The sequence below is a fragment of the Saccoglossus kowalevskii genome, chromosome 13 (genome assembly GCF_978046115.1).
Source record: "Saccoglossus kowalevskii chromosome 13, keSacKowa6.1, whole genome shotgun sequence".
Classification (NCBI taxonomy): Eukaryota; Metazoa; Hemichordata; class Enteropneusta; family Harrimaniidae; genus Saccoglossus; species Saccoglossus kowalevskii.
This window is the reverse complement of record NC_140653.1, coordinates 28,375,531-28,391,669: the sequence shown is the minus strand read 5'-3', so window position 1 is coordinate 28,391,669 and position 16,139 is coordinate 28,375,531. Positions and strand designations below refer to the sequence as shown.

General features: G+C 36.7%; 2 protein-coding genes across 2 annotated transcripts in view; both read left to right on the top strand.

Annotated features, from left to right (window-relative positions):
- The window catches only part of LOC100374210 (neuronal acetylcholine receptor subunit alpha-7-like), a 48,014-nt gene extending 37,772 nt beyond the window's left edge, over window positions 1–10,242 (top strand). Inside the window, exons 5-10 of the mRNA XM_078009081.2 lie at window positions 1,682–1,791; window positions 3,354–3,607; window positions 4,106–4,300; window positions 6,060–6,146; window positions 7,966–8,075; window positions 8,334–10,242. Of these exons, the coding sequence (XP_077865207.1) occupies window positions 1,682–1,791; window positions 3,354–3,607; window positions 4,106–4,300; window positions 6,060–6,146; window positions 7,966–8,075; window positions 8,334–8,834 (1,257 nt within the window). The 3' untranslated portion in view covers window positions 8,835–10,242. The remainder of the gene's footprint in view (window positions 1–1,681; window positions 1,792–3,353; window positions 3,608–4,105; window positions 4,301–6,059; window positions 6,147–7,965; window positions 8,076–8,333) is intronic.
- Window positions 10,243–15,904: 5,662 nt separating this feature from the next.
- The window catches only part of LOC100374356 (neuronal acetylcholine receptor subunit alpha-7), a 35,247-nt gene continuing 35,012 nt past the window's right edge, over window positions 15,905–16,139 (top strand). Inside the window, 1 exon segment of the mRNA NM_001184934.1 lies at window positions 15,905–15,995. Within this exon segment, the coding sequence (NP_001171863.1) occupies window positions 15,926–15,995 (70 nt within the window). The 5' untranslated portion in view covers window positions 15,905–15,925.

The following is a 16,139-nucleotide window of genomic DNA, read 5'->3' as shown; positions in this document are numbered from 1 at the left end:
AACTAAAATTCCGAGCTTATTCGCAAATTTTAAATCACATGACAAAGAAGTTCTACAACTGGATAGCACGTAAAATGTTGTCACAGACCACTTATGTCTACGGTTCACCCTTCAATGAATAAATACATCTTTGATATTTCAGGAATAGGTTACGTCAATGGGATACCTCCGATGAAATGTATCTACAATGTTTAAAACAATTGTTTAAGATATAGAGAGTCTGTCGTTATATGTCCACGATCAATATGAGAGGACGGTACTAATTATATTACGTTCTCTTCACTGATATTGTATATTTGAAATTCAACGAATATTCAATTTTGTATAGAGAATAAATATAGAATCGTGCAATATGTGAGGTCTTCTAGAATCTGCATGTCCAATCAACTGTGGTAGTTTGCTATTCTGAATACGTAAAAGAATGGAGGTTAGATGATAAACATAGGGACATCGAAGACACACAAAACACATGTACCAACATAAGTTGAAGGCCACCGTATCAAGACATGTAAAAACTAAAACAGTTTGACAGTGATAGCAGGATGGTCACGACAAAATAAACCGGCTCGAAGTTCTAAAATTGATATGGCGTACATTTCAACACGTTATGTACGGATCAATTAAGTTCAATTTATACAATTAGTGTGAAATTAAAATTGTGTCTGTGCGAGGGCGCCTGACTATTAAATCCCGTTTAGATTACTACTTTGTATACTGACACGGTATCAGCAGGATTACACAACAACGCCGCCATGTTTGATAACGTGTATATTGTCTAGTCGACTGATGCCTCAGGATATTCTAATTCGCAATTTTTGAATATAAATTGAAATCACTTATTATAGCAGTCAGCCTCTTTGAATGGGTCGGAGTTTTTTTTTTCTCCTCGTAGCAATATTTCTTTGCTACGAACTTTTGAAATAATGTGGATTATACTCTGATATCCTTCCAACACGCCTCGAATATACGCACAAACAAAAAATAAGTGATTTCGAATTCACAGTGGGACTAACAGAATAAACTTAAAATCAAAACAAAATAATGAAAACGTGACAAGCGTCGGGAAACCTGCTAATCCACCAGTCTCACAGATTATAATCAAAAGAAGTCCCAACGAAGAAATAAAAAACTCCCAAAACTACAGTTATCACAAGTCAGAATATATAAGGAATTTAGAATGTTGCAATAAGCAAATGGCCGCCGAAATGCCATTGAGAGTAAGGAAGCTACGAGACTTGTTTTGTCCCTCAAACGCACGTTCCCTACGTATACCATATCTCTCCCAGTACTACGTGTATTTGAATAAAGCCTTCCAGTGTCACCATGATTATCGCTAGACACTTCGTCACTTTAGATTACCGCGATGTGAGTCACCATCATTGTCACCGTTTTGTATTTATCTTTTCTGAGAAGTTGAATGTAGATATGTAGGGGCATTCGAAAGTCAATGTATACGATTTCTGAATTTCGTATGACGACGGACAAACACGTTTTCTTGATTCCCAACAGATTTTTTTTCTCAGCCGCAGAAACAAATGTCATTGGCTGCTAAACGTGTGAACGGATTCGAATATCAAATCATATTTTTAAAAAAATCTTTGCAAAATATGCCATATTGTATCTTGGACAGGTGTACAGTGTACGCAGGGTTTTTAACACATTTTCCCCTCTTCGTTCACAGTACTGGCTGGATGCCTACATGGCATGGGACCCAAAAGAGTATGGCAACATCACCGACATCCGTGTGCCACCCAGTGAGATATGGATACCAGACATATTGCTCTATAACAGGTGAATACATATACTTGTATTGTTGAAAAATATTACTTATATGACAGTGTATAAGAATTTGAAATCTTCTGATGGAGTATTGCTTTCTGAATCGAACGCGCTTTGAATAGCGATTAAATTAAACACACCATGTACAGTAAACCGTGGATTGATCTCATCTAAGCCCTTTTTTCTGTGTACATATGATTTGCAATACTACTCGAGTTCAGGTAAAACCTACTCAGAAATCTGTACGCATTTATCTTGAATGCGGGTTAAACAAATATGGATACTTGTTATCTTGGCCCGAAGGGAAAATATGTTTCAAAAGTCGATTTAATGCATGTGTTACTGTGGTTTGGATTGTTATATTCAAACTATAGATGGCGCGGCAGTAGATGTGTCTTTTAGATTATCAGTATATTTCAATTCATATTAAACCACGAGAAACTTTACGGATTTGTGGAACAAACATTTATTTTGTTATCGGTACACTCGTGCATATAACATACGAATGTATTGTCAGTGAAAATGACATTATACATTATGTTTGCAAAGTTCAACATTCCGTTGGCTTGCTGAAGGATTTTCTTAACTTTTATAACATACAAGACAATAAAATCGTGATCCGAAGCTAAATAAATAAATGACGTTAAAATTTGCATCGCGTTGCTGAAGGATTTTCTTAACTCTTATAACATATAAGACAATAAAATTGTGATCCGAAGCTAAAACAATAAATGACGTTAAAAATTGCAACGTGTTGTCTTTTGAGGCTGTGTCTTGACTCCGTCCGTCATCGCGACTATAGATTTTGAAATATACCTCGCAGTATATAAAGAACTTTGTTCCGGAATCCCATATGTCCGAGTCAGATTGTCGAGTTTATTTCTTCATTTGATAGCATATTATACCCAGCTGGGTTGAAGTTAACTCTTCAATTATGTACGTTTCTTGCAAAATTAATTACTGTAACCCCCCGCGTTCAGATCAAGTTGATTCATAGCGATCGTGGTAAATTTATAAATGCGTTTAGGTAGTGCCACGTCAATACCGACATGAACCACCCTGGGGAATAAACAATGACTGGTCCTAATGAGAATAGTAAATAACAGGGGTGTCACACTTGATGGACAACCAAGGGCAATAGAATGTCGTGACCTTTTATGAAACTTCAATAGAAATCGCGACATGGGTTATGTAGGTCAACAGTGTCCCACGGCATAGTTCATCTTAAGCAACCAGCATGTTTTGGAAGTGTTGCTGATGTAGAATGTCTGTGAAGTATGAAATTATAAAACTAATTAAAGCGGGAGGGTCGTCACCTGCGCACGCGCGGGAATTGAGTCCCAACCGACGATAACAACACACGCTAAAAACGCAAAGGATCATGGGCTGATGCTTGTTTGTAAAAAAATGACACGCAATGGCCATTTGACGCATGCGCAGGTAATTGGTGAAAAATAGTGGAAACAATCCTATCTATGATTTTTAGGTACATTCGGTCACGGTGTCGTAATATTATCCCGCCAACAATGACGAATCACGTCTTGAGAAGATCGTGACCTGTTTTTTTCTTGCAGCGCCGATGAAAGATTTGACGGCACATATCCATCGAACGTCCTCATTTCCAGCGATGGTTTGTGTCAGTATATTCCGCCGGGGATTCTGAGTAGCACCTGCAAGATCGACATAGAATATTTTCCGTTTGACGAGCAGATGTGTCAGATGAAGTTTGGATCATGGACGTATAACGGTTTCAAACTCGACCTGCAGAAGCTTTACGAGGAAGGGGACATATCCACTTTTACTACAAACGGCGAATGGGATTTGATTGGTAAGTCACGTGACTCATGTGAATGGTTATGGGATTACTAATCAACGATTTGTTGACAGAAGTTGAATGTCTAAGTTATTTTGTTTCTTTTTAAATAAGAACAAAATAAGATTTAGACTCGATTCACACATTCTATTATAGTATTTACTGAGATAAAATGTCGTGTCAGAGACCGGCGTGTTTGTACCGACCAGTGCAGTGTTTGGTGCGCACAGGTCACCGTTTTACGCCGCGTTCGGTTCTACCAGGAACAATTTTAGTAAATCATATGCTACTTTATGTGCTTCGCGTATGCTGTCACATTAAAAAAAGCCTTATACTGTAATTATCTACAGTGCTGTGCAATTAGTTCGTCAGTAATAATCGGAAACAACCATGAAGGTAATATGGTATGAAATAATAAACATATATGAATATATATTGATAAAACTATTATGCATCGAATTCCGATGGACATACACACAGTGGAGCTTAAATTTAACTATTTGTTGATTACAGGTGTCCCCGTCGTTCGAAGTGAGTTCACATATCCCTGCTGCCCCGAGCCGTACCCGGATATCTCGTTCTACATTCACATACGTAGAAGAACTTTGTATTACGGGTTTAACATGATCATTCCCTGTGCTCTGATGACGGTGATGGCCATAACGGGTTTCACATTACCTCCTGACTCGGGAGAAAAGCTGACACTTGGTAGGAAATACAAAATGGAAAAACATAATAGATAAATAAATAAATGAATAAGTAAATGACTAAATAAATAAATATTTGGCAAATGACGTCATTGTATGTTGCTATGTGGCAAATGACATAATTGTATGTCGATATGTGGCAAATGACGTCATTGTATGTTGCTATGTGGCAAATGACATAATTGTTTGTTGATATGTGGCATATAACTCCATTGGATGTTTGCTATGTGGCATATAACTCCTTTGTACATGTATGTTGCTATGTGGCATATAACTCCATTGTACATGTATGTTGCTATGTGGCATATAACTCCATTGTACATGTATGTTGCTATGTGGCATATAACTCTATTGTATGTTGTTTTGTGGCATATAACTCCATTGTATGTTGTTTTGTGGCATATAACTCCATTGTATGTTGCTATGTGGCATATAACTCCATTGTATGCTGTTTTGTAGCATACAACTCTATTGTATGTTGCTATGTGACATATAACTCCATTGCATGTTGCTATGTGGCATATAACTCCATAGTATGTTGCTACGTGGCATATAACTCCTTTGTATGTTGTTTTGTGGCATATAACTCCATAGTATGTTGCTACGTGGCATATAACTCCATTGTATGTTGTTTTGTGGCATATAACTCCATTGTACATGTATGTTGCTATGTGGCATATGACTCCATTGCATTTGCTATGTGGCATATAAACCCAATGCATTTGCTATGTGGCATATAACTCCATTGTATGCTGTTTTGTAGCATACAACTCTATTGTATGTTGCTATGTGACATATAACTCCATTGCATGTTGCTATGTGGCATATAACTCTATAGTATGTTGCTACGTGGCATATAACTCCTTTGTATGTTGCTATGTGGCATATAACTCCATTGTATGCTGTTTTGTAGCATACAACTCTATTGTATGTTGCTATGTGACATATAACTCCATTGTATGTTGTTTTGTGGCATATAACTCCATAATATGTTGCTACGTGGCATATAACTCCATTGTATGTTGTTTTGTGGCATATAACTCCATTGTACATGTATGCTGCTATGTGGCATATGACTCCATTGCATTTGCTATGTGGCATATAACCCCATTGCATTTGCTATGTGGCATATAACTCCATTGTATGTTGTTTTGTGGCATATAACTCCATTGTACATGTATGCTGCTATGTGGCATATGACTCCATTGCATTTGCTATGTGGCATATAACTCCATTGTATGTTGCTATGTGGCATGTAACTCCATTGTATGCTGTTTTGTGGCATATAACTCCATTGTATGCTGCTATGTGGCATATAACTCCATTGCATGTTGCTATGTGCCATATAACTCCATTGAATGTTGCTATGTGGCATGTAACTCCATTGTATGTTGTTTTGTGGCATATAACTCCATTGTATGTTGCTATGTGGCATGTAACTCCATTGTATGCTGTTTTGTGGCATATAACTCCATTGTATGCTGCTATGTGGCATATAACTCCATTGCATGTTGCTATGTGCCATATAACTCCATTGTATGTTGCTATGTGGCATATAACTCCATTGTATGCTGTTTTGTGGCATATAACTCCATTGTATGCTGCTATGACGCATATAACTTCATTGTATGTTGCATACAATGGAGTTATATGCCACATAGCAACATACAATGTAGTTATATGCCACACATGACCTCATGGTCAAATCTGAAATGTAGTTTCTGTAGCATCTTCTAGATTCTGATATTTCATTTTTATAGGTATCACCATTCTACTATCCATGACGGTATTTTTGCTGCTAATTGCAGAAACTATGCCCCCAACGTCCGAAGTGATTCCACTTGTAGGTAAGGTTCGATCACTTCGATTGATTCATCCGCATGTAATCAGAGTACTGTACTTATATAGATTGCCCCGCCCCGCCACTCAAATAGCGTTCTATTCACTCACGTCATTGTGTCCACTGATCTCAATACCATGGTTACCATGGCAACTTTATTCTCGTAAAGATGTTCATATATCAATCTAAACATACTGAAAGTTCGACACATATTGTGAGAATAAACTAAACGTGAATGCAGTTGACCACGATACCGAATGCAGTTTAAGATGCCAATTATTTTAGGAGTAGTTGCCGAGTGGTGGTGTTTAAAGGAAACATCAATGCAAACAACATAATGACCCCTACAGATAAAGCTCTACAAATGTAGGAGAATGCAATTTACACTTTTTTATATTACTTTTAATTCACTAGATATTCAACTTTTCATCAGTATTATGTAGTCAGCCATCTTGATTCTCAAGCAAAGGATTGTGGGTAAAGTATGACATCATAGAATCTGTTGTCAGAAATTGAGAAAATTATTTCATCTATAACATGAGAAATAGTGATGTGAATTTGTTCAAATATTCGTTGTGCATATTACCCATGTATATAATTATAGTAATGGAAATTAGAATATTACAAATACACATTAAGTGAAGATATTGCAAAAAACGTTAAAAAATTAAAAATCAATATTTTAGTCATGAAATATAGAATGACACTTTTTTGCCCCTTTTTGTGGTCAACATGTAATATATCACCTATATAATCTACTTTATATTGGTAAATTGTATACAATATAAGGAAATTTGAGCTTTTGGTAGAAAAACATAAAAATAAATATTTTCAGTTCTGTTTCCATGGCAACTATTTTATAAACATGGATGGCACCAGTACATGTATGCTACCAATTTGACCAAACTTTCAGCCAATTTGAAGCTCAACTTTTGAAGTTGTAGATGAAATCATTTTCTCAATTTCTGACAACAGATTCTGTGATGTCATACTTTACCCACAATCCTTTGCTTGATAATCAAGATGGCTGACTACATAATACTGATAAAAAGTTGAATATCTACAGAATGAAAAGTGATATAAAAAAACTGTAAATTACATTCACCTACATTTGTGAAGCTTTTTCTTTAGGGGTCATTATGTTGTTTGCATTGATGTTTCCTTTAAAGCGGGGAGTCATCACCTACGCAAGCGCCAGAAGTCCATAGCGTGTCATTGTTTACAAACAAGCTGCTACCCATGATCCTTTGCGTTTTTAGCGTGTGTTGTTATCGTCGCTTGGGACTTAGTTCCCGCGCGTGCGCAGGTGACGACCCTCCCGCTTTAAGATCCGTGTATCACGTAATTCATACGCCAATTCAAGTAACCTGTTCACACTTAAAGGGACGCCATGAATAGATGTGAAAACAAATGTGTTTTGCGTTTATTATTGTTTGGCTCTGTCGTTTTTTGTTTTTTTTATTTGCATTATAAACGCGCGTTTGAATGCGTATAAACCACAGTCAACTAGCGCACAAATGATAATAACATAGATGCGATATTTACTATATGGGGGCCGCCATCTTGAATACAGCATGAAACTAGTCTTTTAGTTTAGTTTCGTGCCGTATTAAAGACGGCGACCCCATATAGTAAATATCGCGTTTATTGTATTATCACTTGTGCGCCAGCTGACTGTGGTGTAAACGTACAACGTATATACATTATTATACACACACTGTAGACATCGCGTGGTACCAATATCGAAAAAATAGGCTGTTACATCGACCAAAGCTTGGCTCACCTTTTTAATTTTGAAATGTTTGTTCTTCTTTTTCTCATACAAGCCAAGTATTATGGATCTACGATGTTGATAGTTGGCTTGTCTGTCGTCATGACGATCGTCGGATTGAATTTCCACTACAGACATCCTGATAACAGTGACATGTCAAACACTGTAAGTGTACCCTTTTTTTCCACTTTTCCTACGTAAATATGACATTCTCGCGTCTCTCTCGCCGTCGAAGATATCTCGGCAGACATTTACATCCAAGTTATATTGTAACATGCATATACATGTACTTGCCTTAACGCTAATATACTGCATCTCACAAGCATCAAAGAAACACATAGATACGTCGGTACATCTGTGTGAAAATATTAAATGTAAGTAAATTTAACATTGTTACGTAACTAAATCACGTTGTTTTTATAGACCCGGGCTATATTCTTGGATTGGTTGCCATGGTTGATGCGGATGAAACGCCCCGGAAAGAGCAACAGCAAACCGAAAATACGTAGACATGCGCACTCTGCTTATGACCCCGTCAAAGCCATTGACCTTGAAATGAACGACATAAGGTTAAGGACGCCCCCTAGGATTGAGAACCGTGAAAGGATGATGTACCGTCGCTACAAATGTAACCAGACATTGGAAGAGTCCAAACCGATGGTTATGAACGAGCCTATTTGTAATGGCCATGTCACCCCTGTTAAATCCCAGTCGTCCGAGGCGATACTCAAAGAACTAAAGTTTCTTAGTGAGCACTTTCGAAAAGAAGAAAAACATGCAGAGGTGATGTCTGAATGGCATTACGCGTGTTTGGTAGTGGACCGGTTGTGTTTGTACCTGTTTCTTGTTGGTACTACGGTTAGCTCGTTTGTCATTATTTTCATCGCGCCGAATGCGAGAGAGGATCTTATAAAGAGTTTGTGAGTGAAGTGTATTCCGCGAAGCAGAGAAATAGGATTAGAACAGAAAATGATGTTGGTATAGACATTTACGACTACCGGTATTTCAAGAGCATTGGGTATCAATCGTTCACCCGCGTTGAGTTATGGAGGTTCACGAACAGTTAAACAGAGTGTACCTTTGCAAAATAACAGGATAACAATACTAACACAAATTAGAATACTATGGAGTATATATTTTTTTGTGAACGAGGTGGAAATTACCTTTAAATGCTGACAAAAGTTTCAGGTCATATTAAGAGTGTAGCTGCCATTTACAGTTGTGGGAACGAGGCTCCGACGACAGCCAACGATGGTTGTATTTTTTGCTACTAAATAATTGTACTTATGTAGTGTAAATTTTTATCAATGTCGAACAATTTCAAGAAACACTTTTTTTATATTTGACTTTCAAATTTAAAAAAAAATACCGTCTTCGATCTCATGTTCTTGGCGGATCTCAATTAGGAATGTGTGCACATGCTGACCTTTCGGTAACTTTGAACACTTTTTTTTCGATATTGAATGTTGATAAAATGTTTAGTCTACAATTTATCAAAAACATTGCATGCATTCGACGACAAAAGACTAGACAACTCAAGTGCGCATGCGTCCCGGTTTTACATGAGTAAAGCTAATTACAAATCATGTTTTATTATTTTCATTGAACGAATAGTACAATGTTTAAAATTTTCTCTATTTTAAGATAAATCGTACCTCAATATGTTTATCCGGAGGCAATGCCAAATTATTTCAACATGCAAGCTATCCAGATGGCTTCTTCAATGAACCACGTATTTCTAATAAAGCCATTTAACCATTTTTCATTGAATATTGTTCAAAATAATGCAATCAAATTAATAATAAAATGTATTGACAAGATAAATTATCAGCTTCCACTTCTTCGATTTATATATACTGTTTTCAACTGACTGAATGTTATCGCTAACTGTTTGAAAGTTTTAATGTTCCCTATCGGTTAAGTGAGACATTTCTCCCAGCCTCCCAAGTGTGAATTATCAGATCCGTGTTCCAAAATCCATTTCAGCACAATACATGACTACAGTGCATATGTTCGTTTGATCTAGAATTCAATCCGGAAGTACCTTGTTGGTAATGTTATGTTGTTGCATGCTGGTAATGTTATTGATGGCGCGAACTCACGTGCGTCAAGTTTGCAGGTTTAGTCATATTAATATGCCGTAATCGCATAGCTAATTTACTTACATTATTACAATTACAGGGGGGGTATTAAATAACATTTACTGTCCTGTTATTCCATAGTACTATTATAAGCGAGGTGTCATTTGACTTCCGTTGGAAATGAATGTGCTCTACATGTTGTATTTCTATTTGTGTTTATAACGGTTTAGAATTAAAAAAAAAAAAAAACATCTACGAGGGTAGTTGTTTAGATCATGCAATAAACAGTATTTTTTGAAGAAAACAAACGTTTGCCTGTGTTTCTCGGTGTGAAGAGAAAGTTGTTATAAACTTTCCCTTCCAAAGATACAGACTTGAACAATGGTATTTCATAATATCCTTCAATGAGTTTATGTGGTGCGTCGAATAGCTAGAATTACTGCTTGTCTGACATCCAGGGTAAAGCTGTATGATGATACGTATTTGTTTCGTCCTGGTTTGTTACGCCAGCAAAGCTTAAAACAAATTATAAACAGCCTTTTTGTACTTCGACTTAAAATCCTCCTTTTGAAATCAGTATAGCTGCCGTGTGAGGGCAGTCTATAGCGACGAGTTTTCTTTCGCTGGTTCCCGGCGTCCCTTACGAATGGCAAGTAGGACGCAGGTAATTAGTACTAGCCATATTGTTCCACTGGGCCGGGATTCCGGCCCAAGGGCATGTAACTAAGTAACGTAAAATATTCCAATTTTCCGAAAACAAGTTTATATTAAGGCAATACAACCATGCCCATTCAGTCTGCTTAGACTTCCTATTTGGGATGGTTCTGGCATGTCTTGTTATTTGTGCAACAACAAGAAACAGTATTATATTCACGCAACTTTTGAGAGTAAAAGGAAACCCAGCTGACGTCGGGTACTAGTAACCAAAAGAAATACTAGTATAACAAAGAATGAGAACGTGATGGACCAACCAGAATTCTGGAACCATTAATACTTACCAGCCTCTTATGGCTTGGTGCGCCATGACACTTGAGGCGGGAACCAGCCAACGATTTCCTGTTTAGCTACAGGGCGCTGGTCGTTAAACGGTCTGGGTTGATGTGCAAATGTCCAAAACATTAAGGTAAATTATCCTACTACTCTCAATTCAATATTTCCCAATCGCTTTTTGAATGTTAGGTCTATCTCTGGGATCTGTGTATTGTATTTGCTAATTATTGCGTCAATTGTTATTCTGTTTCGGTCACGAAAATGTACGGAATTTATTTGTGGGAACAGTGTATCAAATTATATGACCGCTAGTCGGCCAAATTCGTTCAGATCACAAACCTGTAACAGAAAGTTGCATTCACACTTTGTTTGATCTTCAAAAAACCTGAGCTGTGTGAACACCGTGAGGGCATTGTATTTTGTATGTTGTGCAGTTTATTAGGAATATTATCTAACAGAACCCGTCCGTGAAATCGATTTTAGAAGCTTCTTCTAAATAGAGTAAGGTGGCCTTGAGTGGTTACAACAATGACAGGTATGTTTGATTCACAGTCAGCTTACGTACAAAGTGATAATAAAATTAATTTGGTTACCGATATTTACTATAGAGACAGCCATCTTGAATACGACTTGTAACTAAATAAAGAGACAAGTTGGGAAACGTTTTTTTTTTTCAGATTCCTGCAAATCCCGCTTTCAGAGCCAAAGGATAGCCAAATTCGAAGTTTTTTGTGCGGAAAAATTCCTTGCATACAAACATCTAATTTACAAAAAGAACATAGAACCCTTTCCCGGGGTAATTGAAACCATAATCGTCATCTAACTATAAGGCCGTCGCTGATTGGCTCATGATGATCACAATAATAAGTGGAAGGTATTCTACGTTATAATACAAAGTGGCAAATTCAATCTCTTGAGCAAAGAATGACTCGATCTCAAATGCGCAGAATTTATTTATTTTCTGGAATTTTCCGTGTATACCTTGCTCTAATAGTTAATTTACAGATATGTTATTATTTCTACTTTGATAAGTGATATAAGAAATCCTAATTACACATTAAATCAACGAGTAATCGTAATATTCAAGACTTCCTATCAATTGAGAATAATCAATTAAGGATTTAGTATCATTGCAAAGCTCTTGTGTGTGCAGTTTATCTAAGTAATCGATGCAGGTTCACGACTGGGTGTCTCCAATTAATGGAACACTAGTCACGAAAATGAACATAATTTCATAAACAGAAATGTCAACAAGTCCGAGATATCTGACAATTAAGACGTTGAATTAATTTCAATTAATTCGTATTAATAGATAATGTTTATAATAGCTGGTAAACGGGTTCCCCAACATTCTATAATACTGTTTTTGAGATGGGATTAGTAATAAGTATGTCAAATATAACAAAAAAATGTTTAAATATACAACCTTTTGTGGCAAGGCTGAAGATAGGTCAGCGAATACTATTATAAAGCATTAATTTGAATATGACGTGCGGTTCTAATAAACATCAAAACTAATCAACGGTAGACTTAGATTGCGTGAGCATTCCCATGTAGTGAGTTTAACGTTGAACAATTATCATATTAGAATGAAAAAAAAACATTTGACAAACAAGTAATTTGTTTTGGACAGCCTGAGCAATGTCAATTTAGATAAAAAATATAATTACACGTAAAATAAAAAAGCGATTCATATCTTTCGACAGATTCACAATATAATTCGACGACATGTCAAATAGTCACATTATATTCGTGTACACGCCACATGGTAATGGGTTATGCATGTATGTGAATAAATGCTTGATATGCGCTGTTGTTCATTAACTGTAATTGTTTAGACTGGAATCACTAAACCATCACCGGGCACTTGCAAATATATAGCAGGTGCCTGGAAGACATTATGTAGTGGCATATTATGGAAGTTTTATTATACGGATAGAAAAAGTTAGATTTAATTTAAATGTAGGAAAGACAGAATAAAGTAGCACAACTATGGAAGGGCTTTTATTTTACCTCCATGGAAATGATGAAAGAGAAAAGCAAAGGTAGGAAAAATATCGTGAAAATAGTAAATCAAAGAACAAATAGCAAAGTAATGTGAATGTAGAAGAGCAATGAAAAGAAAGCAAATACAATGTAAAGATTGCAAAGACGATGTAAACGTGAGAAAATAATAGAAAAGTAGCAAAGCAATGGAAATGTATAGGCATTCCAAGTCAATTCAGGAACAAGGACAATACGAAGGTGTGCGTATAGGTATTTACACTCACTGCAAAGACAGTTGAAAAAAATTATTCAAAGGTCGCAAAAGCCAAATTTAAAGGCAACAAAACAGAATTCAAAGGTGGGAAAAACAATGTGAAGATAGAAAAGAATGAACACGGGAAGATGGTTATGAGAATTGAAATGCCTCGGTAGTAAAAACAATATAAATGTAGTAAAGCAATAGAAATATAGTGAGTGTAGTTTACCAGTAGCAGAACATAGCTTCGAAAGACACAGCGTTGAAAAAACAAACAATGCGAAGTTTGCGTAACAGATGATATGAACTATCAAAGACGACAAATTGGTATCTAATTAAATAACGCAACGGGTGGAAACAAAAACATCGCCAGACAAAATGAAAATTCCAACCGAGAATTCGAAGAATACAGTTACTTATTTACTTATTTATCTCATGTTGCATTTTGCAATTACATAATTGTACATTATAAAATTATTGTTCACCATTCCTTTAACAAATAAACATAATGTTGTCATTTGGTCACGGTGCTTGTATCTAGGCCTAACTGAAAATTCCTTGCAATGCTAGTTTAAATGGCAGCTGGTAGAGAGGAATAGCCACCCAGCAGCACTCACTCACTCATACACACAGTCGCTGCGTCTAAATTGTTTCATATATTCTTCATGGTACAGTAAACAAATAGACTGACCCCTGCGAACCCTTCGTATCAAGACTGCAGGTTATTTACTTTAGTGTGTTCTTAGTGATGTATCCAGCGAAGATTCTATTTTAAAAACTAGTCACCTGCTGTGAATATTTTTTAATAGTGTCTAGATTCGTCTATGAAAATAACTTTAATAATATCACTTGGTAATCGTTGTGAATCTTCCCCGGGTACGTACCACGGATAAATTTCCATCTGGTTATTAATTGGAAATAATACGGGTTTAAGATATTGGTAGCATGTGAATGTCAGCTAGAACTAGATTGATATGAACATCTTATGCATAACTAAGAGTTTAAGATTTTAGCTAATCGACGAAATCTCGTAGAATGAACAATTATGTGCTCTCTCGTGGTTACTATTCTCGTGTTCGTATGTCTGACTTAGGGCAAATAAGAGGATTGAATCATTAGACTTTTGTCCTGCATTCTCAGTTTCTGTATAATCCGATATGACTTTTTGGATGAACATATTATCGTTGTAGAAATTCTAATTGACACTGAGTGGGCGTATGGTTGATATATATCGTGTATGGTAAGTTAAGTGATACAGCCTGTGCTGAGTGGCGGCTGAATACATTGCTGATATCTAAAACACTAACCTTATCAAGCAAGCGTAAAACGGTTTTTGACACCAGGAAAACGTGGCCATTCCAGTGAAATTATGCGTATTGATCTAAACCTAATACCTTTTATAAGGAAACAACTATTTTTTTCCATGTTGCTCTTTGAGATTGTATTTTCTGAGTATATTGTCGTTATGCATTATGCGCTGCCCGTTATCGAAATTCTGCAGTCTTATTGGTCGATCGATACCACGTGCAGCTCTATCACCGGACGATAACAGGACAGTTCTTGAGGTCAATGCACGAACGTACGAACAAGATTGTGTTTATGTGCTACTGTAAGAATTTAATATTTCCCCATATTTGTATGGTTAGTTTAAACAACAAACCAGGGTTATTTATTAAGGTTAAGAAATCATGGTCATTTCATCTAAAAGTTACCAATTGTGTAAGCTTCGTGAAATTCTTCGCATAACTCAAAAAAAAGTGTCCCGACAGGCTAACCGCATTTTATTTTCTGCTCAAGCTGCCACTGCACGTATATTCCATTTTCCGGCAGTCCATGGCATTATAATTACCCCTTATTGCGTGATAACAAAGTTTGTCTCTCCGGACTACGTCTCACCCATTATTGCACACGTCCCCGTACTATCCCTGTTATTACACATTAATGGAAGGTGTGTGTTGTATTTTATTCCCTAGATACAGCGACTCCACTTAAACTCCGCTTTGGCAACAATGTCACATTTCAATAATGTGTTTTTTTTTAGGAATCGGGTTCATGAATGCCAAATAACTGGTTGCTATAATTGAATTTGTCATAACCATAACTCACGTTTCTGATCGAATATCATTAATTCCACCTGTGACGTAATCGTTTCTACCATGGTTTTGTTTTTTCACAGTGATGTACTTGAATGTCATAACGAGACGTTTGGAGTACGGCAATTACGGATTGTAATATTGCTTCTTGGTAATTAAATATTTAAATGCGTAACATTTAAATATTAAAAATTATTCATTCATTGACTTATTTAATTGATTGATTCATTTATTTATTCATTATTTTATTCAAGTATTTATTCGACATCTATTCAGATTCCCCTAGCTTGAAAACGGACGCGTGCTAGTCACGTGTTACCCACTAACCCTCTGACTCAATCGAGGTCTGTGTTGCGGACAGGTTGATATACTGTTGTCATCTGTGCATTGGGCGTGTGCGTATGCTGACGGTTATACTGCCTCTGCGTTGCTGACATTTTAGCCACCTGATCAGGTCACTCAAGATTCCAATTGTAACGAGATACGAGACGTATAGCTTCCCATGATAATATCGGCAAAGTATCCGCGACAGCGGAGCAGTGGGCTCGTCGTAGTCGTATTTTTGTTCAGCCTCTGATAGCTAGTCAATACCAGCGGGTGAAAGGCACAATGAACTGTTTGGCAGTGTTTTCGCAGCGGATATGGGTATTATTGGCGGTGACAGTGATGTTAGTGAAAGGTATGTATCGAAACACTTCATAAAGGTCTTATGAAAAGCCAACTTCAAGGTGACATTATCTGCTTTCATCGCTGCGTGTTAGTGGATTACTTTAGTTATAGTCATACTATTCATAGTGTAGTCCCAGAGTGTAGCACTGGCGGC